The sequence below is a fragment of the Falco peregrinus genome, chromosome 5 (assembly GCF_023634155.1).
Source record: "Falco peregrinus isolate bFalPer1 chromosome 5, bFalPer1.pri, whole genome shotgun sequence".
Classification (NCBI taxonomy): Eukaryota; Metazoa; Chordata; class Aves; order Falconiformes; family Falconidae; genus Falco; species Falco peregrinus.
In genome coordinates, this window is record NC_073725.1 from 56,832,819 (window position 1) to 56,860,789 (window position 27,971).

At 38.8% G+C, this 27,971-nt stretch overlaps 1 protein-coding gene across 1 annotated transcript; it reads right to left on the bottom strand.

Moving 5' to 3' along the window:
* Nucleotides 1-990: 990 nt before the first annotated feature.
* On the bottom strand, nucleotides 991-27,911 carry ACTR3B (actin related protein 3B). Its single transcript, XM_005240942.4, has 12 exons — nucleotides 27,718-27,911; nucleotides 20,125-20,180; nucleotides 18,160-18,284; nucleotides 17,091-17,201; nucleotides 16,595-16,690; nucleotides 16,321-16,428; nucleotides 14,875-15,018; nucleotides 14,094-14,267; nucleotides 10,797-10,889; nucleotides 2,849-2,974; nucleotides 2,313-2,396; nucleotides 991-1,707 (listed from the first exon to the last, which is right to left on the bottom strand). The coding sequence occupies exons 1-12, from the start codon at nucleotides 27,759-27,761 to the stop codon at nucleotides 1,612-1,614; spliced, it is 1,257 nt and encodes a 418-aa protein (XP_005240999.4). The 5' UTR covers nucleotides 27,762-27,911; the 3' UTR covers nucleotides 991-1,611.
* Between the last annotated feature and the right edge of the window lie 60 nt (nucleotides 27,912-27,971).

Consider the following 27,971-nt stretch of genomic DNA (forward strand, 5'->3'; position numbering starts at 1 on the left):
CACAGGCCAAAACCCCAAGTAGCCAGCAGTGCAGTGACAAACTTGAGACAGATTTCAATATAGACAAGCTGATGCGACACTGGAACAAGCTGAAATAGTACACATTGTGTTAGATTACCCACTTTTTCTTAGTGAGAGGATTGAGGAAAGCATGCTTCAGTGTGTTTCTCCTGAGAGCTGAGCTTTAAGTTCAAAAGCATTTGGAATCAGGCTTGAGTCGTGGAGTCCTATTTGGTTTAATTTCTAATTTATGGTGAACAAATAATTGCTTGGTCTCAATCCCTCCACGCAAGTTAAAGCCAAATTGATGCGTCTTACAAAATTCTTACTGGGCTACACGAACTGTTACAAAACCTCTGCTGAGAGATCAGAAAAATATCAGCACAGACTGAACAAGTAAGATTTCCTACTCTATTTAGGTTTAAACCACAGAACAAATGTGTCCATAACGAAAGAACATGAGCCCATGTAACCGTACCAGAGTAATTAAGCCCTGGAACAGGTTGCCCAGATGTTCAGGAACCTCCATTCACAGAAACTTGAAATTTGACTAGTCCTGAGCAACCAGATCTGACTTCAAAGTAAGCCCTGCACCGAGCAAGAGTCTGGACCAGAAATCTCCAGAGGTCCGTTCCAACTTCAGTGTTACTATGATTCCACATACACTGACATACAAATGGCAAGCTAACCTTGTGCGATGAAGTGGAGGAGTATGTAAATCAGACTACCACAAACATTTGTAAAGATGTTAACAGCTTTTATTTCACTGGTGCAAGGCCCGTGCGTCATCCACCACTCACCAACATCAAAACAAAACATCATCTTCTATAAAACAGTTTCAGAAAATTCAAAACAAAGTAACAGTGGCTATAATGAACTTCATACAATACTGTAAATCACTTAGTTTGTGTCATCCAAACATGAACACATCAGTTTCTAGCATACATGGCTTGCTTGGTTTTGTTTTTTTTTTGCCCCAAAAAAATACCAGCACAACTCCAATACATGCCTCACACCTGGAAATATGTAACATCACTCCATGACATTGATAGCTGTTCGTGCTTAGAACTAATCATCAAATCATCCTACCGATATCATAAAATACAAAATTATATGAAAAACCTACATTTACAAAGTACAGTCCCAATCCTGCAGTCTGAGCTATTTGGGCAGGTACCTGCATCCATTCCAACTCCCCTGAAGGCAATGTGGTATTTAGTGCTCCATTGCTAAGAGACTTGATTGCAAAATCAGGGCACAAGTGGGAAAGGCTTCAATCTCTCCACAAGCAGTAAAACACTGCCTTCTTCTTCTTCTAGATACAGTTTCAGTAGTATTTGCACAACCTCCTAAACTGAGACTTACCTATTTTCAATTACCTCACATTTAGGAAGAGAGAAGGATAGGCTTTAAAGTAGTCAGCAGAGAAATGGCTTTTACTGAAGTGACTTGGGGCTGTAAGTTGTGCTTTAGTGCACGGTGGTGATCCAAAAGCTTCCAAGAGGTAACCACATCTTGCTTCAGTATTTACAGTATCTGCTGCCTTCCTCTGCATTACATGAGTTTCTTCACCAGCAAGATATCAGCGATCTTGTTTCCATTAGACGAGCATTATGACATGACTCCAAAAACAGGATTATGACGACAAATACTAGGGCCATACTCTTCATAGTCTTTCTTGGTGTGACATACTTGGAAAAACTCTGGCTATGAAAGTATAAAACAAAACCCCTCAACAGCATAAGAATATATAAAGTAGGAAAACCAACAAACAAACGCCTTCGTATTTTCATAAATTGCAGCTTTACGATGTTGTATTACATTTTTTAAATGGAGTAAAACGAGAAGTATTAGGATGTGAATACAATTAATCAAGAACAGTTTGTCTGAACAGAAGACTGCTTTTAAACACAGTAATGAGAAATCCCACTTTGGAGGGGACAGGAATTACTCCCATTTTCCTGTATTTGCTTCTCTCTCACATTTAAGACCATTGATTTGGATCCTATATTCCTGAAGTCCTAACTAATCCCTACTGCTGACTTCAAGAATAAAGGGACTACGTTGCAATTATCATATAAAAACTACTTCAGAATTGTGTCAAGTCACAATATCCTTACTCAAGTAAAGCTCCCACTTGCCCTGTAAAAATTTTACTGAGATAAAAGTTGGGTAAGGATTCCAGAATGTGACACAGTTTAGGCTGTCACAATGAAAAGGTTTAAAACTTAGCACTTCAACCAAATATAGCCAGAAGACAACATAATACATGGCAATATAGAAAAGACAGAACAATTTTGATAAAGACTTACTGTTGAAGCCAGCATGGAACCACCGAACCAAACTGCATAACGCTGCATGTGATGTGTTATCACTTGAACTTCAACTGGTTTGGGCTAAGAAAAACAGTTTGTATTTAGTTGGTTTATATTTTCTGGCAAGATACTTACAAACAGAACATGCTCAGGCCCACACATCTTCACCCTTCCATTCACATCACTATCTCACACTAATCACTCAGTTTGTCATGTTCCCTAGGAGACTAAGTCATAAAACTCTTCATGATTAGTATGCAGAAGGACACAACAGTTAAATCCCTCTTGCCTACTGCTAAAGATCACGTATCTCCTAGAAGGAAACCAGAATTGCCCTTAAAAGACTACAAGAATCTTACAGTTACTGTGAACAAAGACATATGTCATACATTGCAAGGCTACCAATGCATTTATGACCACAAACATACACACTATTAATTTTACAACACTGCATTTTCACTAGTGAGGTGAAAATTTTCAACTGTATTTCTTTCACTACTTATGTAATTAATGCACTTGAAATGCTTGCTTACTTTTATCCGACCACCACTGAGCTCTTCGCTAAGCCGCAATCTCGCGTCCACTACTCTTTTCAAATCCCTTTGCAGTCGTCGTCCAAAGTCCCTGAACATCGTGGATCCTCCCGAGAGGACCACATTCTGTGCAGAAATTAAAGACACATTCTTTAAATCCATCTTCAAGCAAGTTTTGCAAAAAGCCAACACTGCAGAAGTGACTATTTGGATTGTAACATCATTAGGAAGCTGACAATCTACACAGAAGACCTTAAGCACTGCTCAATTTCTGTAGGAGGTCCATTTTTTTTTCTCCTTTAAAGAGTTTTATGTAGAACATGTTATTACAACAGAGAAGGATTTCATTAAAACAGTGAGCTAGTACCCTACATGTGCAGAGCAGCAGAAATAAGACACTACATCAAGTTTCCCAGGGATGCTCATAGTAAGCAGTTTTAGCCCTGATACCAATAAGGCTCTAGACGCATCATATTACTCTTAGTGTCTTTCAAAAAGCTGTCAAGTTTTCCAGAATTTATTTTTTTTTTATTATTTTAAGAGTTAAACTTCTAACATAGCAACCAGCAAGTCCAATGATTCTTCAGAAAGATACCACACCTCCAAAGAGGACTGCAGTACAGAGAAAGACACAATGCCTTTTCATTTGTCTTATCTATACCTACTTGCCTGGTATTACATAGTTTTCAGAGCAGAATCGAAAGCCTCTTCTTCTGGACTTGGATTCTAAATAGGGGTTTTAGAATGTCCCATCCTTAATTATGATAATGTTGCAGGGTCATAGAATAATGCAAAAGTCATTTCAAAGGTGGGGCAATTCAAAACAGAAACTCTAGAACATAACATCGGTGGCAGCAAAAATGCAATTCATAATCAGAAAACGAACCCTGTAAGACAAAAGTGCATGTGTGCCCTTGCATATTGATGCAACTGCAAACCAAAGTGCCCATTAGCACTTACCAACACCACTTACATGCCTTAGATACGTGTCCACAAGGAACTCAACTGAGATCAAGAGTTCATTATACCCAGGTTAAGCGATTATCTCTCAGTAATAGTTTTTGACACTACAGACCAACACTGTGCAATGTAACAAAAGAATCCCTGAACCAGTGCTTTCAGCCAGAAAGCCTGCACAGAGGTATGCAGAGTTAAAGACATGCTTAATAAGCGTTCACACTTGCAGGGTACAGAAGTAACTGCTTGGATTTTAAGCAGCAGATTACAAGTTACAAACAAGATTTTCCTTGTTAAGTGAGAAGAAAGCTGTTTTGTTTTTACAAAAAAAATTATCTCTCTGCGCATCATAAAAACCATTACAGTTGGAAAAACTCATTTCTTCACAGCTTCAGATTATCTACAGTATAAAAGAGTGCATAGCAAGGCAGGTATACTTAAAAGAAAAGCACACAATCCCCATAACATTACTGAAATATTTCCCAAAAGAAAGCAAAAGGGGAACAGAGAAGAGCAAAGGAGCCATACGTATAAGCAGGAGCCAGAAACCACAGCTGGTCCTAAAATTTAAGTAGGAGGGAGATTCCCACTGTTCCCCCCCCATACACAAGAACATCTCTTCCCCTGCCTCATAGTGGTCATGCACTCCACATGGGAAAAGAAAATTGCTAATGTGGGGGAAGACAGCCACCAACCTGAGTGATGAAATAGCAATTAAGGAAGATGCCATCAGAAAATATTACCTGGAGATAATGAAGTTGGCAAAGATGCTGACAGCAGTAATTCTATTAAAAGCAAATTAAACTTGAAGTGTATACTCCATAAAGTGGACAATGCTACCACTAAAAATAGATTTTACAATATACCTGGGAATAATAGTTTGAATACATCTGAGATCAACTCATGTAACTAAAGATTTAGCAGTAATACTGGGAGAATCTTTTATCATTCCAGGTTAAAACTAAGAAGTTATACTTTCCTCAGATTACAGTTATTCAAGTACTTCTAAACACTGAAATAAGTTTAACAATAATACTGGTCAAGGAGAACAGAAGCACTAAGGTATATTTGTTGAAAAGGTGAGTCATCTCATTATCACGTATTCGGACAAGCCAGGCTAAGCAGAATTTTGGATATAAGTACCTAGGTGACACCAACTGCCATTATAAGATGGTTAATTATACAGTTCACAGTTCCCCTGCTCCCTGCACTTCTTGTCAGCACTGGGCCGAATCCGTGCTCTTTAGCAGCAGGCTGCTCACATATGGGCTTCAGTAAGTTATCACAACTCAGCAGGCCAGACTTCTGCAAGGAGATCAGAAGCCAGGTAGTCCTCACTCGCAATGAAAGCGGAATCCATACACATTCCCCACCCCTCACTTACAAAAGACCCAAAGAAGGTGGGAAAAGATGGTCAGATAAAAAAAAAAAAAAAAAAAAAAAAAAGCACACAACAAAAAAACACCAAGAAACCACTCCCTACAGCAAATACCTTCCCTAGAATAACAGTAATTCCAGTAACTACTTAATGAAAAACATAACAATGAAGCCTGCTAAATATGTCTGTGGAGAAAGCTTACGAGTGATGTGTGGACTTTCTGCCTGGGCATTCTCTGGCCTCTTGTCAAAAAAAAACAATCAAGGAAGTTATGATTTAAGTATCTGTTTCCAGCTGATTCCTTTAAACAAGACTTCTGATCTTACTCGGCTCAAACACACTTTGGCTGGTTTAACAGCTCTAAGCAGACCTCAGGTTTCAGAGCTAACACTGATTACCATATCATCTGATGGAAAGCTCCAGCTGATTTCTACTTTGATAGCTAACTGGCTGAAAATTTGTTTCAAAAGAATGTGTTCCCTTAGAAGAGAGGGATGAAGACCTTTCCACACACCTGAAAAAGCTAACCACACTAAGTAAATAATGAACGTAGGCCATTTCTGGAAGGAAAGCGAGGGGGGCAGTGGGGGGGAGGTAAACACCACAGAGCTGGCAAGAAATTCCTCACTTCTCATCCATCCCCTTTGCTTCTCTTATGAACTCTAGGATAATGAGTTTCTCTCCATACCATTTCTGGTACTATGTACAGTGTAATGCTGCAGAGATATGAAGCTACCTAACCAAAAAAAAACAGCTACGGTAACAAAAATCTCTAAAGTTTACATTAGAATTCCAAAAAGTAAAATTAGCTTCTGCAGAGCTCATCTCCACCAAATACAAAATGCAGAACTGGTATGTCCATCTTTACACCGCATCTGGTAATGTGGCATAAGCAAACTCTCAGCTGGACGCTTCAGATTTCACAGCACCAAACTAAGAAGCATCCACTGCTTTTGTGATAAATATGAACTTAAACAACACATCCATTTCTCTTCTATCCAAATGCTAAATTAAAGTTGTTTAACGTGACACAACCACACCACCGCAGAGGTTTAATGAGAACAATGTATAACCGTTAATAAAAATTACTATGGGTAAAAACTGGAATGTTCACAAGCTGAGCATGAGCAAGTGAATCAAGGTACATGCCTCTTAATTTAGTTAAAACAGGGCAAATATTTCCTAACATTGTATGGAAAGCACAATGAGAAATACTATACATATCAAACAACAAACATATTATTAAGAAGTAAATTTAGCATGAGAAACTTTAAGTAAGTTTGACTTCTAATGATGAGGAAACAATTTCTGTTTCTTTAAAATCATCATTTTCCACGTTCATTTAAGAGTTTGAGTAACAGCAAAAGATCTCAGCACAACTTATGGTCACGCTGTTCCACAGAAATATGCCTGCACTCAAGACACAAAAGTAACCATGGAATGCTGCAAATGTACTGAGCTACTGTTAAAGCAGCTAGCACAGCTAATGTTAGAAATTTAATTACAGCCGGGACAGGAATAAACAGGGCTTCTCCTCAGTGCTCCTGTGCTACACCAACAGTTAGTTAATCGCTTGGAGCGTCCGCTTGAACCAGCAGGAATACCGTTGCTTTCCCATCTCTTACATCAGTGCCGGTATGACGCAGATCCAGTGGCCCGGCAGTCTCTCCAACCTTACCTCCCCCACAGAGCCTCCCCTCTCTCCGCTTAGTAATTACTAGCAAACGCTGTCATTCTGCTGAAGCGTAGATAAGCAAAAGTCAGTTGAACCCTACCCAGTCTTCTGGTTGGGGATACCTACAGTTTCAGAGAGGAAAGGCAAGAACCGATCCAGCAATAAGCCCGCCCCCCCCGCGGCTCCGGGCGGCACGGCACGGCGGTACGGCCCGGCACGGCGGTACGGCAGCGCCATCTACTCACCGCACAGCGCACGTGAAGCTGTTCTCACGCACCCGATGTACCGGCAACTTAAGGCAGAAGCGATAGTAAAGGAATATTTACTATTCCTTTAGCCTCCTGCACCCCCGAGCTCCCCAAGCTTTAAGGATGGTTCGTTATAAGCTGGGCAGTCAAGCTCAGCCTTCCAAGGGAACACCAGTACAGCAAGCGCAATCCAAATCCTAACTGTATCAGCAAGCTCAAAAGTTCACTATCGTCCACAACAGCCACACACCCAGCTAAAACATCTCCTCCTCTAAGGAAAAGAGCCAACATAGTTAAAATCCTGTCTCCACGCACCTGTGTTTCTACCAAAAGCCTGGATGATTTATCTACAATAAACTACCACACTTGCCAACATGCTACAGTCCCCACCTCAAGCAACGTTTTTCAGCTTGAGAAACTAGCTTAAAAGTTTGAGGTTGAGGGTATTCTAACTTGATCCACCACGATTTGCATCATGAGTATTTAAATATGCTTGGCTAGGATCTTACAGAGGTATTTCTGAAAAAATTTGCCTGGTTTCAGATGTCACCTATCTCAAACTCTCTCAGCCATGTATTTGTGCCAAAAACATAGCAGAGAAAATTGAAAGAAATCGATTGTTGGGACAGCCCATGACCCTACACTTACATCCTTTCCATCAGTAGAAGGCACAGGCCTCGTAACTGTCAATACTGTTCTCATCTCCTGTTACCACCTGAACTCTTGAAGTATCTGGGGACAGACTCTGGATGGGGAAAAAGGAAGATGAAGTAGAGTTTGGAGAAAAAGTGACAGTTTTTGAATCTGTTACCAACAAAAAATACCATTTACTAGAATATCAAACAGTTTTTAGAATTTCTGAAAGCCCTTTGTCTACCTTCGAAGCTATTATTACCATCTTCACTAGGTGGCGACTTAAATTCAACTACTCTTTTTTTTTTTTTTTTACATTAAGTGTCAGAAATTCATGCCCTAACTGACAAATGTTAGGACAAGTTTCAGAGCATTTCCAGGTTGAAAAGATATTTTTTAATAGCATCTAGTATCAAAAACATCCAACACTAGCATCTGTTGTGGCTGTACCACAAAACACGTTTCCTACTGATGCAAGCTAGGTGTGCGTTAGTTACACCGTGTTTAGTAGTATGCTCATAGTAACCTGAAAGCTGGGGGGAAGGACTGTGTTATTCTGCAGACCATAGTCACCATCATGCTACTTCTCTCTCCCTCTAATTTCTCAGCATTTCTGTGATATCAGTTATGCTATGCGTTTATGTAAAGATAAGTGTAAGGAAAGGTGTGGAACAGTATTTTAAGAAAAAAGGAAGCTACAGAATTCTTCCAAAAAAACAGAACTAGACAAACCACACACCATTTTTCCCAAAGAATGCCAAGGGTGATGTAATGCCTCACAGAGCCCCACAAAAGCATGGCCACATTTCTAGCTGCACACAGGATGGCTCGCTTTTCAGTGGGATTCAACACACAGGAATGATCAACATTCACAAGGATGCCAGATTATTTCAGCCATGTGGCAAGACCCAAAATTCCTGCTCTACCATTTCACCTGAGCACTCACTGTAAATTTCATTCCACTTGCTGAAGATTTGGGTTTGTTTTAAAAAAAATATAGTCCACTTATTTCTTCAAATTTCAATGCAACTCCCTTGGTTCCAAACCCAGCAGCCTACGTCTCTTCTTCCATTTTAGCAGAAAGCAGCTCATCCCAAGCAATCCAGAACTCTCAACTCTGTGTTACAGACACAGAATAAGAATATAAATCAATTCTTCCAAGCAATCACATTAAGATGGTGTAATCCTAAGAATTAGAAGTGTGCATTGCTGGCAACCACTACATAGTTACAAAAGGCTTCATCACATGTGAAAGAATGTTTGTGCCTGGTATTGAATAGCTACAGGCTATGGGGTCTGGCTGAAGAAGTCAGTCTTCTGAAGGTCTTGCTGGTCCAAACATCAACATAAGGTAAAATAACTGGCTTCATAAGAGAGACGTTGATTAGACTGGGGAACAGGGATACTGGCAATAGAACTGAAAAAGAAACACAGGACATCAAAAGTTGGGTTATGAAGCAATGCTTCAAAGGCTACCTACCACATATAAACTGCAAGGATACTTGTGGGTATTTTCTGGATGAACACTGAGGAAGAATCCAAATACATTTGGTGGAAACCCAGCTCCAAAGCCCAGGGTCTTGGCTGGCCACCATGCAGCACAGTGGGCAAGTGAAATTGATAAATCACAGAAAGCAAGAGAAAGTGTGAGTGGTTTTCTGCACCTATATACTTCTAAACAATGAGAACAGAGATGCTCGAAGCTTTGCAGTGAGCTTGCTCAAAGAAGACAGTAACTATTAGCATTAATAACTACTGACATCTATCATTACATTCAATAGATAATTGTGTAACACTTTTAATTAAGCAAGTATAATGAAAAGCAAAATGGAAAAACAAAGTCTCATTCAGTGGTAAGCCAAAGGAAAGTTATTTGCCCACTGATTATGGTGAGGAAAGAGTAACGTAACCTCAATTTTTAAATACCACATTTCAGAAGCCAGTACTAACCCCTGCCCTACCAAGCAGTTAAGCTATACTGTATGGCAACTTTGGTCTTTCAGGAAAAAAGCACAGACCCCAAGCACAACCAGACACTAAAGAGTTTCCTATAACCTTCTGCAATACACCTAAGCTTGAAGCCATTGAAGACATCTACTGCAAAATTCACCCCACATACAAGCCTGTTAAGTAGTTTAACTTCCCGTTTTAAACTGCTCCACAGATTTGCTCTGAAGCAAATGTCTCCTTTGCTATGTCTCATTCTAGATTACACAGTATGTTTACTAGACAAGTAGAACAGACTGCAAAATTGTACTAGTTATGAATTACCCTGAGATACGATTTAGTTGGAACTTAATACTCATTCTAATAGGTGAGGAAAACTACCACCTTTTACATGAGCAAGCAAACTTGTCCATGCTATTACTTTACACTGTGATTTCCAAAAGGATGCTGCTGCACAAGCAGAGAACAACCGGGAAGCATAGGATGTGCTGCCAATACAGAAGGAGCTTGCCACAGGCTATGTCTGTCAGTACCTACCTTTTAATTCCTTAAAAAAATCAGTGACTGAAAGTACTCTCTGGACTACACCCCAGGCAAGTTTAAGCAGGCCTAATTATTGTCTCCTAAAAGATTTTAAGCCTTCATGTACTTTAATACTGGGTTCAGTACCTGGCTAAAACGGCAGAGAATGAACAGATACAAGTCAAGACCATGAAAAAAATAAATGTATTTGAAACCACTGCTTGATGTAAGTGGGGGGGTGGAGGGACGAGACCATGATGTAACCCTTAAACAGGCGAAAGCCAAAAACCTTAATGCACAAGAACTCACATTACAAACATCAGATACAAGTAACATCTGTCTGCCTCAGTTCCTCAGGGATAATACTTACCTATGTACCAAGCCACCGTCACAGATAACCCTTATTTAAAAAATAAAAAGCAGCAAATACCAAGTACTCTTCATTCAGAAATGGCACCTTTTTTAACCTGAACTTTATTTCTAGTCAAAGTTCACATTTCTCATAGTGGGCGAAGTGATAGCTATGCATATGCTTCACGATGACGATAGTTTTCAAATAAGTTAAATCTTACAACAGAAAGACCATACCTTATATAATGGACGTCGAACATCAATAGGACAGTTCTGTATAACTTCATCAACTACATCCGAAATGGATTCCATAAAGTCAGGATTAGCAAACTAAAATGAAATAGAATAGGCATTAGATTTTCCACCCAAAGAATGGAGAAACAAAAAGGCAGAAGTGAGACTGCAGAGAGATTTTGTAATAGCACTTTTAAAGGGAGCAGGTGCAAATCAAAGGCAGTATTACTACTGCTCACCACTTATTCTACATTATAACAAACCCACTTCTCTACACAAGAAATGCGAATTCCTTTTCCTGCTGAGAAATTCAGATTCTCTTCCTTGGTCATAAATTCACTGTTCACGATTTATGTACTATCGACCTACTATTGCATGTGACATGAGTGAGTTCTCCTGAAATATTAAACATACCGTTCCTTTGCAGTGTGGTCCTGTCTTTCCTTTTAAGTGAAATCAAAAACATCAGTGTGCTAATCAGAATGTTCCCCTGGAAAAAATTTTCAACCCTACTGAAATAATTCTGTTAAATTCCCACCAAAAAGTTGCTTTTCTCCTAAACACACAAAATCTCTAGTATTCAAAAAGGCATAAATACTCCAAGATGTTGAGTGGAAGCCCCCATCAATGCAATCAATACAGTGCTAATGTAAATTTCTGCATTTATACATACGAGAGAGTCAGAGTTGCTAAAGCTGGAAAATATTCTTGGACTAGTGGCAATTTTCCACTTAAAACACAAGCTTTAAAAAATAAAACAGTTCATAGCCTAGGGTTTGCCCTTTCAGAGATTAAAATTTGAGAAATTAATTATTGATACATAATAATATATTATTATTTAACTTTAAAACTTTCCCAAAGGTCTAGAAACTATTTGGGATTTACAACTAAACAAGATAAAGTATCTAACTGGATGAATAACAAAAGCCAGAACACAAGTATACATTGAACTGAAAGAGAAATTAGCAAAGGAAGTTGGCTTGGAGATCAGGAGCCATAAGAATGATGTGAAAAATCCCCAAGAATTCAAGCTAACTTCCATAGTAAGAATTAATCATGCAAGAAGCTAAAACATGAAGCCGCATAAATTAAAAGAGAAGAAAGAAGCGGTGTTGTTTCACACAGAGTTCTCATCCGAACAAGCTACAGCTTGAAAACTTCTCCCAAAGCCCTGTATAAAGATATTGCTAAAACAGCGTGGCAAAAGGAGTAAGTAGAAATGAGAGTTATGGCATCCAAAGCAGAGTATAACATGCTCCAAGAATGGGGACAAGAGAACTGGCATGTGAAATTGCAGTCTGCTACCATATGGTTGGAGAATAGCAAGTAAAATACCTAATTTTAAAAGTGGAGAAATGATCTGGATAACTACAAACCCCAAAGCCTAACTTCAAGAACATTAAAGACTTCAGAACAAATTTTGTAAACTAAAAATAGGAAAAGATTACAAGACAGCTTTACCAAAGGCAGTTTTTACCTAGCTAACTCGATACCCTTTGAAGTGAGGAGTTAATGAAGTCCAGCGAGAAATTCTCTTTGGATGCAGTACGTATCATCTAGTGTTTTTCTTGTCTAGAAAGTCAGTTCAGTGTTTGGTGTTTTGTTTTTTTTTCAATACAGAGCCAAGAAACTATCAAGAAATGAAGAAAATGGAAATTAGTCCTTTATCCTGTTCCTAACAGTCTTTGAAGGGACTATGGAAAGAGGAACTATTAAAATGACATCTGACATGGGATTCAATGCCTCCCTGTAAGATCACATCGGTAAACAGCAGGGAGCACAAACTATATAGCCCAGAGGTTTAATGTTGGCACAAGATCAGATGGCTACAAACTGACCACAAAGATATTAACAGTGGAATTTAGACAAAAGGTGAAAGAATGAGGGTTTTAATACTTTTCCAATAGAAGGAGGGTAGACAAAGGGAAAGTTCATCAATGTTAATGGTGGATCTTGATTAATTTTTTTAATAGTATTACAGGTTATGGGTGCCTGCAATAAACTCCATGGACTGCACAGGAATGGAGAAAACCTTTTCTGCTATGCTGTAACATATTAAAAATGGACTCTTTCCTCTCCCACAATATCACAATAACCTGAAGCTCACTCAAACTGAACTACCAAAACCCTGACAAACTAGGTATTGCAATGTTTCCCAGAATGTTACTTATGTACCACATCACCAGAAATTTCAAAGGACTTCCCTCAAGGACAATTTTAGCATCCATGCTTTAGAAATTGACTCAGTATCAGAAGTCAGTGTCCAACATTTAGATTATCATCAATGTAATGCTACCATGCAGAGTAGTGCCCAAAGGGACTGGCAACATAATCAGATACACAGTATAAAGGCATACTGGTTTAAACCAACGCTGAAAGAATGAACAAAAATACTATACAAAACCTGTAAGTTCAAGCAAGTTCTCAATTTTAGGTTGCCTTTAAAGAAGCGGAGGAAGATGTTTTAAATGTTACATGGGACATTAAAAAAAGTATTTGTTTGTACTGGTTTTGGCTGTGATAGAGTTAATTTTCTTCCTAGTAGCTGGTACAGTGCTCTGTTTAGGATTTAGGATGAGAATAATGTTGATAATACGCTGATGTTTTTAGTTGTCACTAAGTAGTACTTACCCTAAGTCAAGGACTTTTAAGTTTCCCGTGCTCTGCCAGTGAGGAGGTGGACAAGAAGCTGGGAGGGAACGTGGTCAGGACAGCTGACCTGAAGCAGCCAAAGGGCTATTCCATACCACAGAACACCATGCTAAGTACATAAACTGGGGGGAGCTGGCTGGGGGAGGCCCCTGACCGCTGCTCAGGGACTGGCTGGGCATCAGTCACCAGGTGGTGAGCAACTGTATTGCGCATCACTTGGTTTTTCATGAGTTTTATTCTTCTCTCTCTGTTTTCTCCCTTTCATTATCATTTTTCATAGCAGTAGCAGCAGCAGTATATTTTACTTTAATTATTAAGCTGTTCTTATCTCACCCCACAGGTTTTACCTCTTTTCCTGATTCTCCTCTTCATCCCACCAGGGGAGCGGGGCGGGGGGGGGGAGTTAAGAGAGCGGCTGCGCGGTTCTTAGCTGCCGTCTGGAGTTAAACCAAGACACTGCCGGGCTCACATTCTTCTGTGCTTAAATTCTCTGAGGCTGCACGGGGCTCACAACCGGGAGACTCCCTGAAATCCTTACTTCCACCTGATGGCGCACTGGCACCAAAAATGATAGTGCCTCCCTCCCCCCTCTCTTCACTCACATAGTAAAGTTTCTATAACTTAATATGGCTTAATCCCTATTCTTACCTCAGGATGAAAGAAAATTTCAGGTCCAAGGAACCTTTCATAACCGACATCTATAACAAACTTGGTTTTGTTGATTGCATTGATGCCAGTATACTGTTTGATCCATTTCCGAGGATCTCCATCGTACTTGGCAAATTCTTTCACTATGTCAGGGCAAATGTAACAGTACTTCTCCTGTTAATAAATACCATCCATTTAAAAATGTCAAAAAATGATTCCATCATTAAAGCATAACGCAGTCAAAACACAAGAATTCTCACCCAAATGACTACCGAAGACTCAACCCTACAAGACAATGCACATTTTTTTGAATTTGTGAAATTCCATTGAAATTCAAATTCATTGAAAAAATTAAACTTTTGTTTCAAGCAGATCACACGCTGACTCATCTAGTCTCTCTCAAAATGAAAACATCGCAACCATTAGGTCTGTGACGATAGAGAAGTTTAATGGCAAGCCTTCGTTGCAAGATCAGACCCACACAATCACTCTACTAACATTACATACATTTATTATATTAAAAAGCAAACTTTAAACAAATCTAAAGCTTAAAATGCTGATTTAATCTGCAGAACATACTCACTCTGAACAGTCTAGCATGAAGATTTTCTTCCTCTTTCTCCTTCCCCCGCACTTGATTGGATAAACTAACAGAAGCTTGTGTAATTACAATACACTGCCTACATTTGCATTTTTAAGAGAGCCACTGGCAACTTACTAAAGCCAAAAAATTAGCTCAAGTTTTATTTATGTATTTATTAAGAGATAAAGAAGGGTGTACCTTTATGGCTTTTGCTGTCTCCAGAGATTGTTCAGGAGGAATTCCCACCTCCCTTTCCCTTAGGAGCTGTTGAATAAAGTAAGTAATATCTCTACCTGCAATAGGAATATGTTTGATGCAACTTCCAATTACGTAGCCTTCTGCCTATGTAGGAGGAGAGGAAAAAAAAATACTTAGGGAAAAACCTACCATGTATCAATCATTAACAACAAAACTAACACTCATTTTTATAATATTCTGTTTTCATTTTTAATTAGAAGTAAAATCTTGAAACTGTATAATTACTCTAAAAATGTGCAACCCACTGCAAAATGGGTATTATTTTTATCTAAAGACCTTGACTTCACATATAAAGAGATATTATCTAATAGATACACATGTGATAAGACAAAAAAATCTTGCACATATTAGAAGACAGTCTGATCAGATGGTTTCTTTTAGGCATAATCTGAAAAACAAATGTAACAAATACATCACTTGTGTCCTGTTTGAGAGTGAAAATTAATAGGAAAATGTATAAAATTTATTAAAATTCTCAGACAAGAAAACCAAAATTAAGTAGTATCTAATTATAAGCACAATAAAAACCTAAAAACAAGAAATCTATTTGCGGAATTTTTTTCAAGACACATTTACTGAAAACAATGATACCACTGAGCCAACATTATTTCCTCCCTTGCTTTTTTTTTTTGTTTGTTTGTTTATACTTTTCAGAGTTTCATATGGTAAATGCTGGTTTTTTCCCCAGTATTTCCCATATGAAGAAAATACTGAGACCAGGTTAATACCAAAATGCAAGACAGAGTTAAAGGGAATCAAATTTTCATTTCTAAAATAACTGATCATTCAAGCATACTATATGCTTCAGAAATACACGAAATGACATCAGCAGAACAGATGTCAGCATGCACAGATAACTATATTTTTAACATCATAACTTAATTAAGCTGTATGAGATTAACCATGTGTATGAACATGCATCTGTACAAGCTTGTACTCGTTTCCACACAAACAGAGTTCACTAACTTCTATGGTACAATAAAATCATATAAAAAGCACACGTTATCAGCTATATTAATCAAAACGCAGGACATCAAACAGTTAGGACATTTCTTGTCAGATGCTGGTGGCATGCAGGAGATCCAAAACTGTGATAAACATTATTACTAAACTAAGAAACCACAGTAACAGAAGGCAAGGTTTTACATAGAAATAGCCTTTGAAAGATGGCCTGACAATTCCTTACTTGTGACCTTTCTATAATGTGCAAGCTACATCAGCTGCATAAATAAGCTCATATAATACATACTTTTCAAAACATCTCATACAACCAAGCAACACTAAAAATTTAAAGTTTCATTTCACACTACTTATTTAAATTTATAGTAAATAAACCCTGTAATTGTCCAAACCACTAATAATTTTAAATTGCACCCTGCTACCTACCACAGGAATTACGTGGGTCACTCCATCACCACTATCAATGACAATTCCAGTTAAAGTACGTTCTCCAACCTGCCGTGACGTCCAAGAGGCTGCTAAGGCCAACACTGCCTACATGAGAAAGCGTTTATATTTAGAAGAAGGCAGAGTGTGCTAATTTACAATCAGTAATATTTACAAACAGAAAATACTGTTTCAAACATTTTAGATGTGTGCCTACGGACTATACATACTGCAGCCATACTGTTCTTTAGAAGTATGTATTTGCTTTGTTCACCTGAACAGCAATGTAAAGTCCTGGTATGTTAAATGATTCGAACATGATTTCTGCAAGATACTCTCTGTTTTCTGGTGTGTTCAGCGGAGGCTCTGTCTAGAAGAAAAAAAAAAAAAAATTAAAAGGGAGTTTTGAAAAAGCACCCCAACAGAGTCCTAACAGTTCATGCATTGATTAGCTTGGCATGGTAATCAAGCTTCTAAAATTCTCAGTGCACTCAAAATAGAAAATTTCAAACAGAATTTAATTTAAACTAAGTGACTGAAGCTTCTCAAAACCAAAATCCAACCTGTAGCAGCATGCATCGCAAAATGAACGAAGTTTAGTTATAATGCAGCTTCATAAATTACATTTTTCTCCCTCTTTTCACTGCTCCCCCCAGCTGCTGAAGAAATAAAAGACAAAGAGAAAAACTCTCCAACAGAGCCTTGCGCTTGCAGTATTATTTAGTTATCCTCTCACAAAAATATTTTCTTGCCCAGGCTCATTAACTCACCATTAAAAAATAGTGATCCTCAGGTTCAGCTCGTAGGTATTTAAAAATGACCTGCTCCATGAATCTCTCCATGAGGTCCCAGTCTTCAACAATACCATGTCGTATAGGCCACTACAGCAAGAAAACTTGTCAACACTCTAGGCCACACAAGGATAAACAAACCCAGACATAGGAACAGCCTAAGTCCCCAAACCCTTACATCTTCTGCAAGAATGAAAACACCTCATCTCATGGTTATCTTATCAAATACTCCATTTTAATTTTAATTTAGAGGTACTATGAGAAGTTATCTCCTGCTCCCAGGTACTTCAAATTGTGATTCTATCTTACAAGACTAGAAGCCAGAATCCAGACTCTATTCCTAATACTGCTATTGCTCTATTGCAGCACTATTTTAATCTCTTTTTGTATAAATTTCATCATTTATAAAGTTAAGAATCATACTTTATTTCAGTACACCTTCCAATCTATTAAAAAAAAAAGACCATATAGGCTATTTTAAATTAAAATTCTCGCAGGGATAATGTTTACATTTTGTTCAACGTTAAGAACACAGCTGACATTTAAGTAATACAGTAGGATGTATAAAATATGATTTCTTCCACATAATTCATAAGCTGGTAACATTTTGTAAGCTCAAGAAGTCCTTTACTAAAGCATGGAAAATGTGATTCACAGAAAAGCTGCATTGAAGACAGCCCTCCACAAAACAATTGTGACATTCCTTGAAGCAAAAGCATCCAACACATTCCCCAGTTCATATGCTGTGTTAAGAGGATACACTTTTAGCAAGATTTTAAATATTCAGTGTTTATGGCTGCACTGTATCAATGGATGTTTACACAAGGGTTCAAGCACCAATCACACAGGACAGCACTACTAAAACAGACATTTTTTTTTAAAAAAAAAAAAAGGTAAACCCATGAACCAAATCAGATGGTTTTTTTTAAAGCAGCAAAAAAAGTAAATGTTTTAAATGGTTATCAAGAAGTTTATCAAGAAGTTCTAGAACATTATATAATAAAACATGAAAATTTGGAAAGACTTCTTGAAAATACTCAATGCTTACCTTTGTAGCATAGGTAGGTTTATCTATGGCTTCATCTCCTATGAAGAAGTCCAGATCATCAACACCTTTCATCACCCTCCTCTGAGCCTGGTCACCTACTTTGGCTGATTCTCGGATTGCAATACCTTAAAATAACACACAGGCCCCAAAATGAAAACAAAATTAAAACACCTAAATACCATGCAATGGATATTTATTTACTTCAGGATTTTTTCCAGAAATAAAAAATCCGGATATAGAAAGCATACTTTGCAGAAATTATGTAAGTGATCTACTGACAATCCAATATAGCAGAGTTCATTCTCACTGTGTCACACAGGATTCTGGTCACCCATCCCTCATTCATGTAAATAACTCTGAGGAAAAACAGTCTTAAAAATGTGTTATGTTCCAGACTACAGCAGTCACTAAACCTGTGCAAGTGCAGCGCTCCAGGAAGCAACGTGATTTTCTGAGTTTCAACTCTAGAGTCAAGAGAAAGAGCACAGGTGGAGAAGAAAATAAACTGTACTTCAGAAAAAAAGTATTGGAGTCATTATCCTGGTTGGTGAGAAGGAGGAAGTGGGGAGGGGAGAAATCAATTTCCAGTGCTACGAGAAATCTTTGGAGACACTTATGCTTCCCATTAGCAAGCTGCAACTATCACAGAAATTATTAGATGATGGCTGCTATAGGCAAGAAGATGAGACAGCAAAAAACACAAATCTGGGGCAAGCTATAAATAAAAATGGAATAAAGCACTCTTAAAACATAGCCTTATTTATATACAGTTCTCTTTTAATGGGTCATAATCAGGATCCAAATAACATACAGTAGAAAACGCAGACAGGCATCATCCACAAACACACCAAATACTATCAGTGTCAAAAAATTACTGACAGGCAAACAATTCTTTTGGAAACACATCTAAGCCCCAACAAGTGTATAGTTTTACTAAACAGGATTTATAACAAATTCACAGGAAATTCCTGCTAACCAACTTCTTTAACATAAGGCATTTAAATTTTTACCAGTGGTTTAGGTTTTAATTTTTTTAAAAATAACTTAAAATAGTAAGACTGTAACCAGTACTGCAGCTACATCTGGTAAAGAGCATGTCCCCCTCCCCCTCTCTGGCCCTCAATGACCTTTATTATTTCTTTATCTTTCTACCTTCTACTGTGAGTAGCTACAAGGCAGTCTAGATGCATTAATAAGGAGATAATTGGCAAAGCTTATGAAAAGTAAAAGGCAGTGTTTAACATTAAGTAGAGATAAGCATGAGATAACAGATGACATTATAGATGCAAATATGTAGTCAGTGCTACTATTTATAATTATATATGTAGCATGTGAGAGAAACTATTAAGACAACAATTAAAATCAAGAACACCAGAAAGGTATAACATTTTAAACAAGTTTAACATACAAAAAGAAATTCAGAGTAAATCTGCTCAACAAAACATGTTAAATATGCAAAGTCATTTTAATGGATAAACGCACACCCAAAAAAACATTTTCTAATAGGAACAACTTTCTTGAATATTAAACTGTCTACAGTCCCAGACAATGTAAATAAGGCAGACACCACCTGCACTTTAGTGCTTAATTTGACAGGAAACCTTCCCCAGATTATCCGGGCAGTAACCATGGTGTCAGGTAGACAGGAGGTAAATTACATTCTGTCTACTCAAGAGCCCTGGCAGAAAAATAATGGAGATAAAAAGGAAATTGGACTAGAGTTCTCTTCATCTTTGTCATAGCAACCAAGAGCTGATTTAAGGAGCAACAGCCCTAGCTAACTGCAAACAAGGAGTTCTGTTTAGCTACGCTGTAGCCAAAGATACTAACGCAATGAGTATCACTTGCCAGAGGGACCAGGGGCTAGGAAGGTGGAGCTGGGAGTTGGAAAGCACATCATTCCCTCATGGAGGTGTTCAGTGATAGCAGCGTACACTACAATTTGGAGGACAAAAGTTTACTCACATGATGGGATAATGAACTGAGGTTCTGTATTTCCTGCATAGCCAAGTTTCGTATACCTAGAAAAGAAATGATCAAGAAGTTATTAGATCCATTTAGACTATGGGAAAAAAAAAAAAAAAAACACTTTCAATTCACTACAGCTCTTAAAGTGAAAGCCAAGCAATCACATACCACATCTACATTTTCTGGGTTATGCTTTCAAGTGTCATCCTGCTGAGAAGAAAGCTCAGAAGTGGTAAATATTTTAAGGGGTTATTTATTTTTCAAACACCTTCAGCTTACAAATTTTTGTAGTATTTGAAAAGTGAAGATTCATCTCTTACTTTCTCAATCTTCTTGACCAGCTCTGACAAAAGACAGGCAGGCCATATTCCACCCTTTTGTGCAGATCTCATCTTTCAGAAAGCTACCATGACCAAAGATGTCATTAGACTTTGCATATCTGTTTAACATTGTCAAACATAGGAAAAAAAGAAGTGTGTCTTAAGTACAAACCACAGTTGAGAACTCCAGTTGCAATCCTGATACAATTCCCTTTTGTGCCTTACACAAACCACTCTGTCACAGGTACAGCATCTGTGTGTGGTAACATACATACTACACCAACGCATGCATTGATAAAACGCTTTAAAAACGGGCAGCAGATGATATAAAGCATTTTCCATGTCTTTCAATATATATGTAATATATATTTTAACCGGTAAAGGATGAAGAGAAAAAAAGCAACTGGTAACTTGGGGAAGAAAGAAAGAAAAGGAATTTTCACACAAAACCTAAAATCTCTGCATGGTGTTACTCACTGGAAGCTGGTTCAGGTCTTCAGCAACTAGAAATAATTAACATCACACACCATAAAAACCAGCTCTAATTCCGGGCGGGGGGGGGGGGGGGGGGGGGTGTGTGCAAGGGATGCAAGGGATGGGATGGGACACAGACACGACAATCACACACACAGACAGAAGGATACACAACAAAACAAAACACAAACAATTAAGGAAGAAATTCAAAAAACAGGGGAAAAAAACCCAACAAAATTAACTTAATGGTTGCAGAAACTGAAGTCTTTCTCTAGTATTGTAATTACACTGGAATAGAAGTCCAATAAACAGCGTGATTTGAGGGAAATCAGCATTACTCACATCCATTTTTACCATGAGAACTTAAACCCATGAAATTCTTAAATGTCATCAATCACAATCTCCATCCTAAAGTATATTTAAGGTCTCTGTCTACATCCTACACTCAATATTTGCAAACAATATTATACCATCGATAAAGCAGAGAGTTGCTTCTTCATTAACAGCTTAAACAGTAAGTACCCCTTTATGAGAACATTTGGTATAAAAACACTCATTAAGAATCAGTTTGCTTAGCTAAAGGAATTAAATCAAAACTGATTCAGCAATGACCTCGGAATTTAAATACTGTATTTTCAACATCTCTTCAAAGCTATAGCTTCAACAGACTTCAAATAATAGTTTAAAAAGCCATTTTCCCCAAGCATAAAAAGATGAGGACTGTGTTTTGGGGGCAAGGGTTTATTATATTTTTAATCATCATTGTATGGGCATATACTTTCAGCATAATCCAAAATGTTTATGCATACTTTCTGTGACTCTCAAAAACTTATAATCAGGACATTAGACTGATTTGTAAGAAAGCCATTACTATTAAGAATTCTTCTTGTGATTATTATTGCACAGCTTCTTCCCCTTTTAGAATGAGGCTTACATAGAGAATATTATTAAAATATAACAAGCAACAACAGGAGCTCCACTGGGATTCAAGATGCATTACAGGATACTTCCTCTTCATTTCTCTCTCTGAAATGAGTTTTGCTCAAATACACATAGTGAGGACCAAGGAAACCGTTTTTGGATTCAAGAGACCTAGTTCTAAAACTTAGAAATGGCAATCAGGCAGACACCTCGTGAAAACAGCCCTTCAAACCCCAAAGACAAAAGCCAAAGTCAATATATACATATACATGAATACACCTAAGCATGTAAGTATGCACATATACTTTTTATACAACTTACATATATGTGGGTGAGCATATATATATAAAATTAAAAGGTTCCTGCAATATAACCAGAACTCACTTCTTAAATTAGACTCTGGCCAAGAGTTTAGTTTGCCATTCCCCACCCCCAGCTACACGCATGCTAAATTCATACCCATTTATTAAAAAGAAAATACCCTCTACAAGTTAGCTTGGGCTATCAGTCTGCAATAGCTTTATCTTCCCTCTCAAGCAGGGATCAGATCCCTTTACTACAATAACTTATAAAGTTACCAAAGGCCTACAGCTCAATATTTTACAGATTTATTTTTTCACTAGGTGAATTAATCCCAGTTAAAGCTACAGGATAAGCTTATTTCTAAGTATCAGTGAAAAAGTTCTCTTCAAAGAACACATCTTACAGAAGAGAACATCTGGGAAGATTTCTTTTGCATGGCACTAATCCATGGAGGATTAATACTAAATATATTAATAACTAAATTCTCAGTTCAATGTTAAGGCAAGGAAAACAAAGGCTGTTCAAAAAATAAATATCTATTTAGGATCAAACAAGAGATGGACTCTAACAAGCTGTATTTCAGGTGTTGTGAGAAAGCCAAATAGGAAACTCAAACTACTCTCAAAACCGCTGAGGAAGAGAAGGAAAAATGATGCAGTTGCACTTCCCTCTCTTACCCAGTAGCTTATTCACTCAGGACATGGCAGATTTGGTCCCAGATGTTTCTTCTGCCCAGCAGGACGCAAACACATTCCACCTTCCAGAGCCATACCCAGGAGTACATTAAAGTGTTTGGGTGACCCACTTCCAGGACCCCCTACAGAATTTTTTCCCTTTTATACAAGACATTTAAATATTCATTGACCTGAAAGGCTCTGGACTTAAACAGTTAGAGAGGTTACTACCTGGTCTCCAGTCCCTTCTCCAATGAATATTTAAGCACCTAAAACATGGGTTTCTTTCTCCTGGGTTACAGCCTAGCAGACTAATGGTAAAGCAACATCTTGTGATCTGTAAATTGCAGAGACAGCTGTAGGGAACATGTAGATAATCAGTACTCCAACTTAATTTCATTATAGGTAGCAGATTTATTGCCAGTGAGATGGGAACCTACTGGAAACTCTCCAAAATACAGGATACCAGAGGCTGCATCAAAGATTAGTAGAAAACTGATCCAATAGACTAAGGCTATTTCATGCAAGTGGATTTGGAGGATCTACTCATCTTTTTTTTAAAAAAAAAAAGAATCACTGGAAATTATACATTGTTGAAACAAGGAGTTTCTAAAAATAGTGTTGTCTCCTACATACTATTTTTCCCAGGTGTTTAGTTAGTACACAAATCAGTTTCACTAGCTTTTGCATGAGGAATAGGTCATCCTAACCCTGTTCTCTTCTGAAGTCCTACCATGGAAAGACAAAAAACAAAAAAAAAAAACCAAAAAAACCCCCCAAACTTATGTAGGAAGAGGCCTGCAAAAATATACAAATGGACAAAACTTGGAAGCAGATGCTGCACCCTCAACCACTTTAAAGAGCAGAGATATGTTTTGGAAACTTACTAAAGCACAAGAACAACAAAATTTAGGCATTTACATTCACAAACTCAGGTAGTTGCTTTAGCCATCTCAAAATACCAGACATCCAAATTTTCTCTGGACAAGTATGTAAAAGACCAAAGCCCAGCTGTGAACATTTTAGCATTTCTTCAATTTCTTTTGCTTTTTGGTTCAGGATCTTTAAAACAATGTGTTACACCCACACAAAGAAAAAAAAAAGCTCTGAAAAAATAGATACAAACTGACTGAAAGCAGCAAAATACTTTAAGAAAGTCCTATAAGCAAACAAAAAATAACCTTTGTAAAGAGAACACTTTCTCCGACAGCAAAGACGCTAAATAACTAAGAGTTATTACTGCCAGAACACCTCTGATGCAGTGCTGCCATAAACAGACTATGCTATCATTATTACAAATATGCCTGAGAAACTATAAAGAAACAAGTTCTTTATAACAATATGGAAAGGTACTTTTGAAAGAAGGATGTGATGAAGGAATATGAATGAAGAAAGAAGGTATGAAGGAGGAAATATCAAACAGAAAAAAATATGTTTGCACAATTTACCCAAAAGCACCAGCAGCCACTATAAGAATAAAGCGTACATTAGAGCCAGTGGGTTTTTTTGAGAGTCTAGCACTTTACAGGGCTGAAGCTTGTGATTATAAACAGCAGTTAATTAACTCAGGCTCCTTGGATCCAGAACAGCAATTACAATAATGCCTGTTCACAAGCCTCACATGTAAGAAGCAGCGGTAATACTTGGCTAAAGCAACTCATTTAGCATCAGAAATATAGTAAGAGAGGTAAAAATAAACATCTTCTGAGGTTCCAGCTATCTTTAATAGCCCAGCAACAACAACAAAAAAACCACCTAAAGCTTCAAGTTTTAAGATAAGTCCAGCTCACTTCTCCCAGAAATCAAGCGTTTACCTCTAAACTCACCAGTAAGATTTTACCAAAGTAATTTTTCTTTACTAAAAGAAAAATTGAGCGACTTCAATAAAATACACCCAAAATAGAAGTACTCCTTAGCGACTGCAAATACACACTCTGAAGGGGAGAAAGATATTTTAAGACAACTTTGTTCTGCACACCCACCTATTAGCATTCTGATGTCCCACAGCTAAATGCCAGTTAATAAAACTAGTTACAAAGTTTAAGCTACTTAAAACAGCAACAGCAAAAAGGCCTGGTAGGCCTTAGAAACTAAAAATAGCATGCCCTTCTCCACAAAAAGACTGATAGCAATGTGTAAACTGATCACGAGGAAAACCTCATGCAAAGAAAACGAAGATGTGCATCAAAACTGAAGTAGGACAAGTTATTTGCAAATACTAATGAAAAGATGATAGCAAATTAGTATCACTTTATGCAAAAACTGTGACTAAAGAGTGAGCAGTTTGACAAAGGAAGTTCAAGTCATCTATCCAATAAAGAAATGTTATCCTGTCCTGCTACAATGATATGTTTCTCATTGAAGATCTATACCAATTTTCCATGTATCTGTCATTGCTTTTTTTGAAAAATTCCATCATTTTACAGGACTGAGGCCTATGGCTGCAAACAACAGTAAATTAAACCAGGCTCCTTACACACTAACAACAACAGTCTTTTTACAAACTTCTTAAATCCCCTTATGCAAAAAGAAGGAGGATTAGTGCCTGGACAAAGCACCTCATTCAGTACCAGGGATGTAAGCAGAAAAATGTATTTTATATACACAATGTTCCACCATGCACGTCTGCATATACCTTCTCCTTTCCACTATGCTCTCCCAAGGTTTTCATCTGAAAGCCTTTTCATGAATAATTTGAATGAATTGTTTGAAGCTTGTAACCCAAAGTAGATTCATTCTAACAATAAGAAGGTTTTCAGCCCACACAGAGGAAAATTCCAGAGATTGCGTATCAATGAGTCAAGCTACTTCTTCTGGCTGCTTTGGTTCAAACTCTCATTTCTTCTTGAATTCTGCAAGATAAGTTATCTCAAATGCAGTAATATCTTTACTGAAAAGCCTTCCACATTTGAGTGCCCTGCAGCAAAGCCAAGCAAAAGTCCATTCAGCAGAGACATTGCATCGTCTCATATGATTTAAGATCATCTGGAGGCATGGAAATGCAGTCGCATCATTTGGGGACTGTCTGAACCCTTCCCAAAACAAACCGATATACAAGCCCCCATACACAAATTCCACCAGTTTTACTCATGCAAACACTAAATAGATTTTAGAAATTCTACTTAAATTATTATTTCTCTGAAAGGACACAATAAGCCATTTTCTGTCCTTATTTATTTTGTACAACTGTTGGCCAACAATATCTACTGCTAGTGCAACACTGCAATCGCTCCACACACTGAGAGGAAAGGAGGTCTCCTGCAAAAGACAGATGTTGCATTTTATGCATTTTGTAGTTTATATTGTAGCCTTTTTAAAGGCTACACCTAGAGATCCCCATTTCTCTCCTTGAAAAACTCTTCAAAACCGTCAAGTAATATTCCTGTAACACCAACAGTTCTGTGGAGAACAGGTATTTAAAATATCCTCAGCAAATAATCAGAAGGAACCTGGGAAACTACCAAAGAGTATCTAGCGCATAGGCAAAATTATATGCAAGATGGAACCCAGTCTCTATTCTACTCCCAAACTTTCCAGACATGGACTCCAGTACTCTCCACTAAGGGACAGAGCTGATTTCTGGTAAGATAAGGTATAAACAGAAACAAGACAAGGGACCTCTAGAAGTATTGTGACAGTTTAATACAGATGTACTTCAAAATACGAAACACTTTTTCAGGAAAAGGCCGTGTGACACCACACCACTGAAAAAATGATTCCTCTGATTAGTTAAGGGGTCAGGATTTTTGGTTGGTTGGTCTGGTTTTGGCTTTTTTAAGATGACTCAGGTTTGGAAATTTTAAAGGTAGCTTTCCAAGCATTAAAGAAATGGAAATAGTGCTGTAAATTCACTGCTGGGAAAAGGTCTACTATTGCAATAAATTAATGCAATCAGTGACACTGAGGCAGGGCCTGACAAGTAAAGTTACTGGCTGAATAAGTTACTCATGGACTGGCGTCTCCTCTCCTCTTCAGAGCTGTCCATAACTGTTGGGCCAAAGGAAAGATATTAGCAAAAGCACACCACACGTTCATTATCACCTTCATTACAGCTCCCTCTGACACCTCCCACGCCTGAGGCACAGCAGAACTGGTCTATCAGATGATGAACGGGTCTTCTCTAGCTACAGACAGGTAGGAAAGACCTGTTCCTGAACCACCCAAGCACAGCCTCTGCAATTTAGATTCATCTATCTTTAAATACCTAAGTTACAAAACTTGTGGTTTGGCTAAATGTAGAATAGACCTCACACTGCTCTGACAAAGGTGAAAAAGGGATGACCTAATGACCAAGAAAAAACACTAGTGTAAGTCAGGCAGCTCCCATCCCATTGCTGCCCAGAGGTAATGGCTGGAAAGGTTCAAGGAGATGGACACGCTGTCTAGAGGCACAGCCAGATGCCATCCAGCTGGAAACACCTGGCCCAGGTGCACGGAAACGCCACAGCCCAACAAGCCCACCCCACCTGCTGCCGGACCGGCCCCGGGTCACAGACCCCAGGCACGCGTGTCCCCACTCTCCAGGCTGCCGCTTGAAATACCCCATCCCCAGTTTTAGCACTTTAATCATGCTATAGTTGAACGTCAGAGAACACGAGCAAAAATTGGACCCAAGAGGAGAAAAGGGCACATGGAAACACACCGCCCCCGGGGCCACACGGCTGCCAGCCGGGAGGAAGGGCAGCAGGAGGCTGCTGGGCGCAGGCCCGGAGCCGAGGGAGACCCTCCGCCACAGGGGCGACAAGCCGAGAGGGGGCCGGGACGCAGCGAGGCCGGACCCGTGAGAGGGGAAGGGACCCGCCGCTGGGGGCCCGCACCGGCGGCACGGCGGGGACGCGCCCCCCCCGCCTCCTTAGAAAAGGGACGGGCAGCGCCGGTTCCCCTCTCCCCGCACTCACCCGGTGCCTCCGTCTATCACGCAGGGGGGCAGGTAGGTCGCCATGCTGGGGAGCCGGCAATACGGGCCCTACGCCACCATCCAGGCCGCCGTCGCCGGCTCCCCCGGCGCGGCGCGGCCTCACTGCATCGGCGGCGAAGGGGCGGCGGGCACCATGCAGCCGCCTGTCAGCGCCGCCCCCAGCGCGCGTGCGCCGCCCGCCGCCCCCACGTGACGCGGCCTCCGCCCCGCCCGCCATCTTGGGTCCGGGCAGCG

What these genes read in the sequence shown, in the direction of transcription:
- ACTR3B (XM_005240942.4), bottom strand. Translation starts at nt 27,761, where the DNA reads ATGGCGACCTACCTGCCCCCCTGCGTGATAGACGGAGGCACCGG. An exon ending in GTGATAGACGGAGGCACCGG is followed by an intron (nt 20,181 to 27,717) that starts GTGAGTGCGGGG and finishes TTTCTTTTCTAG; the next exon opens with GTATACGAAACTTGGCTATG. An exon ending in AGGATCACTATTTTTTAATG is followed by an intron (nt 16,691 to 17,090) that starts GTGAGTTAATGA and finishes TTTTTCTTCTAG; the next exon opens with ACAGAGCCTCCGCTGAACAC.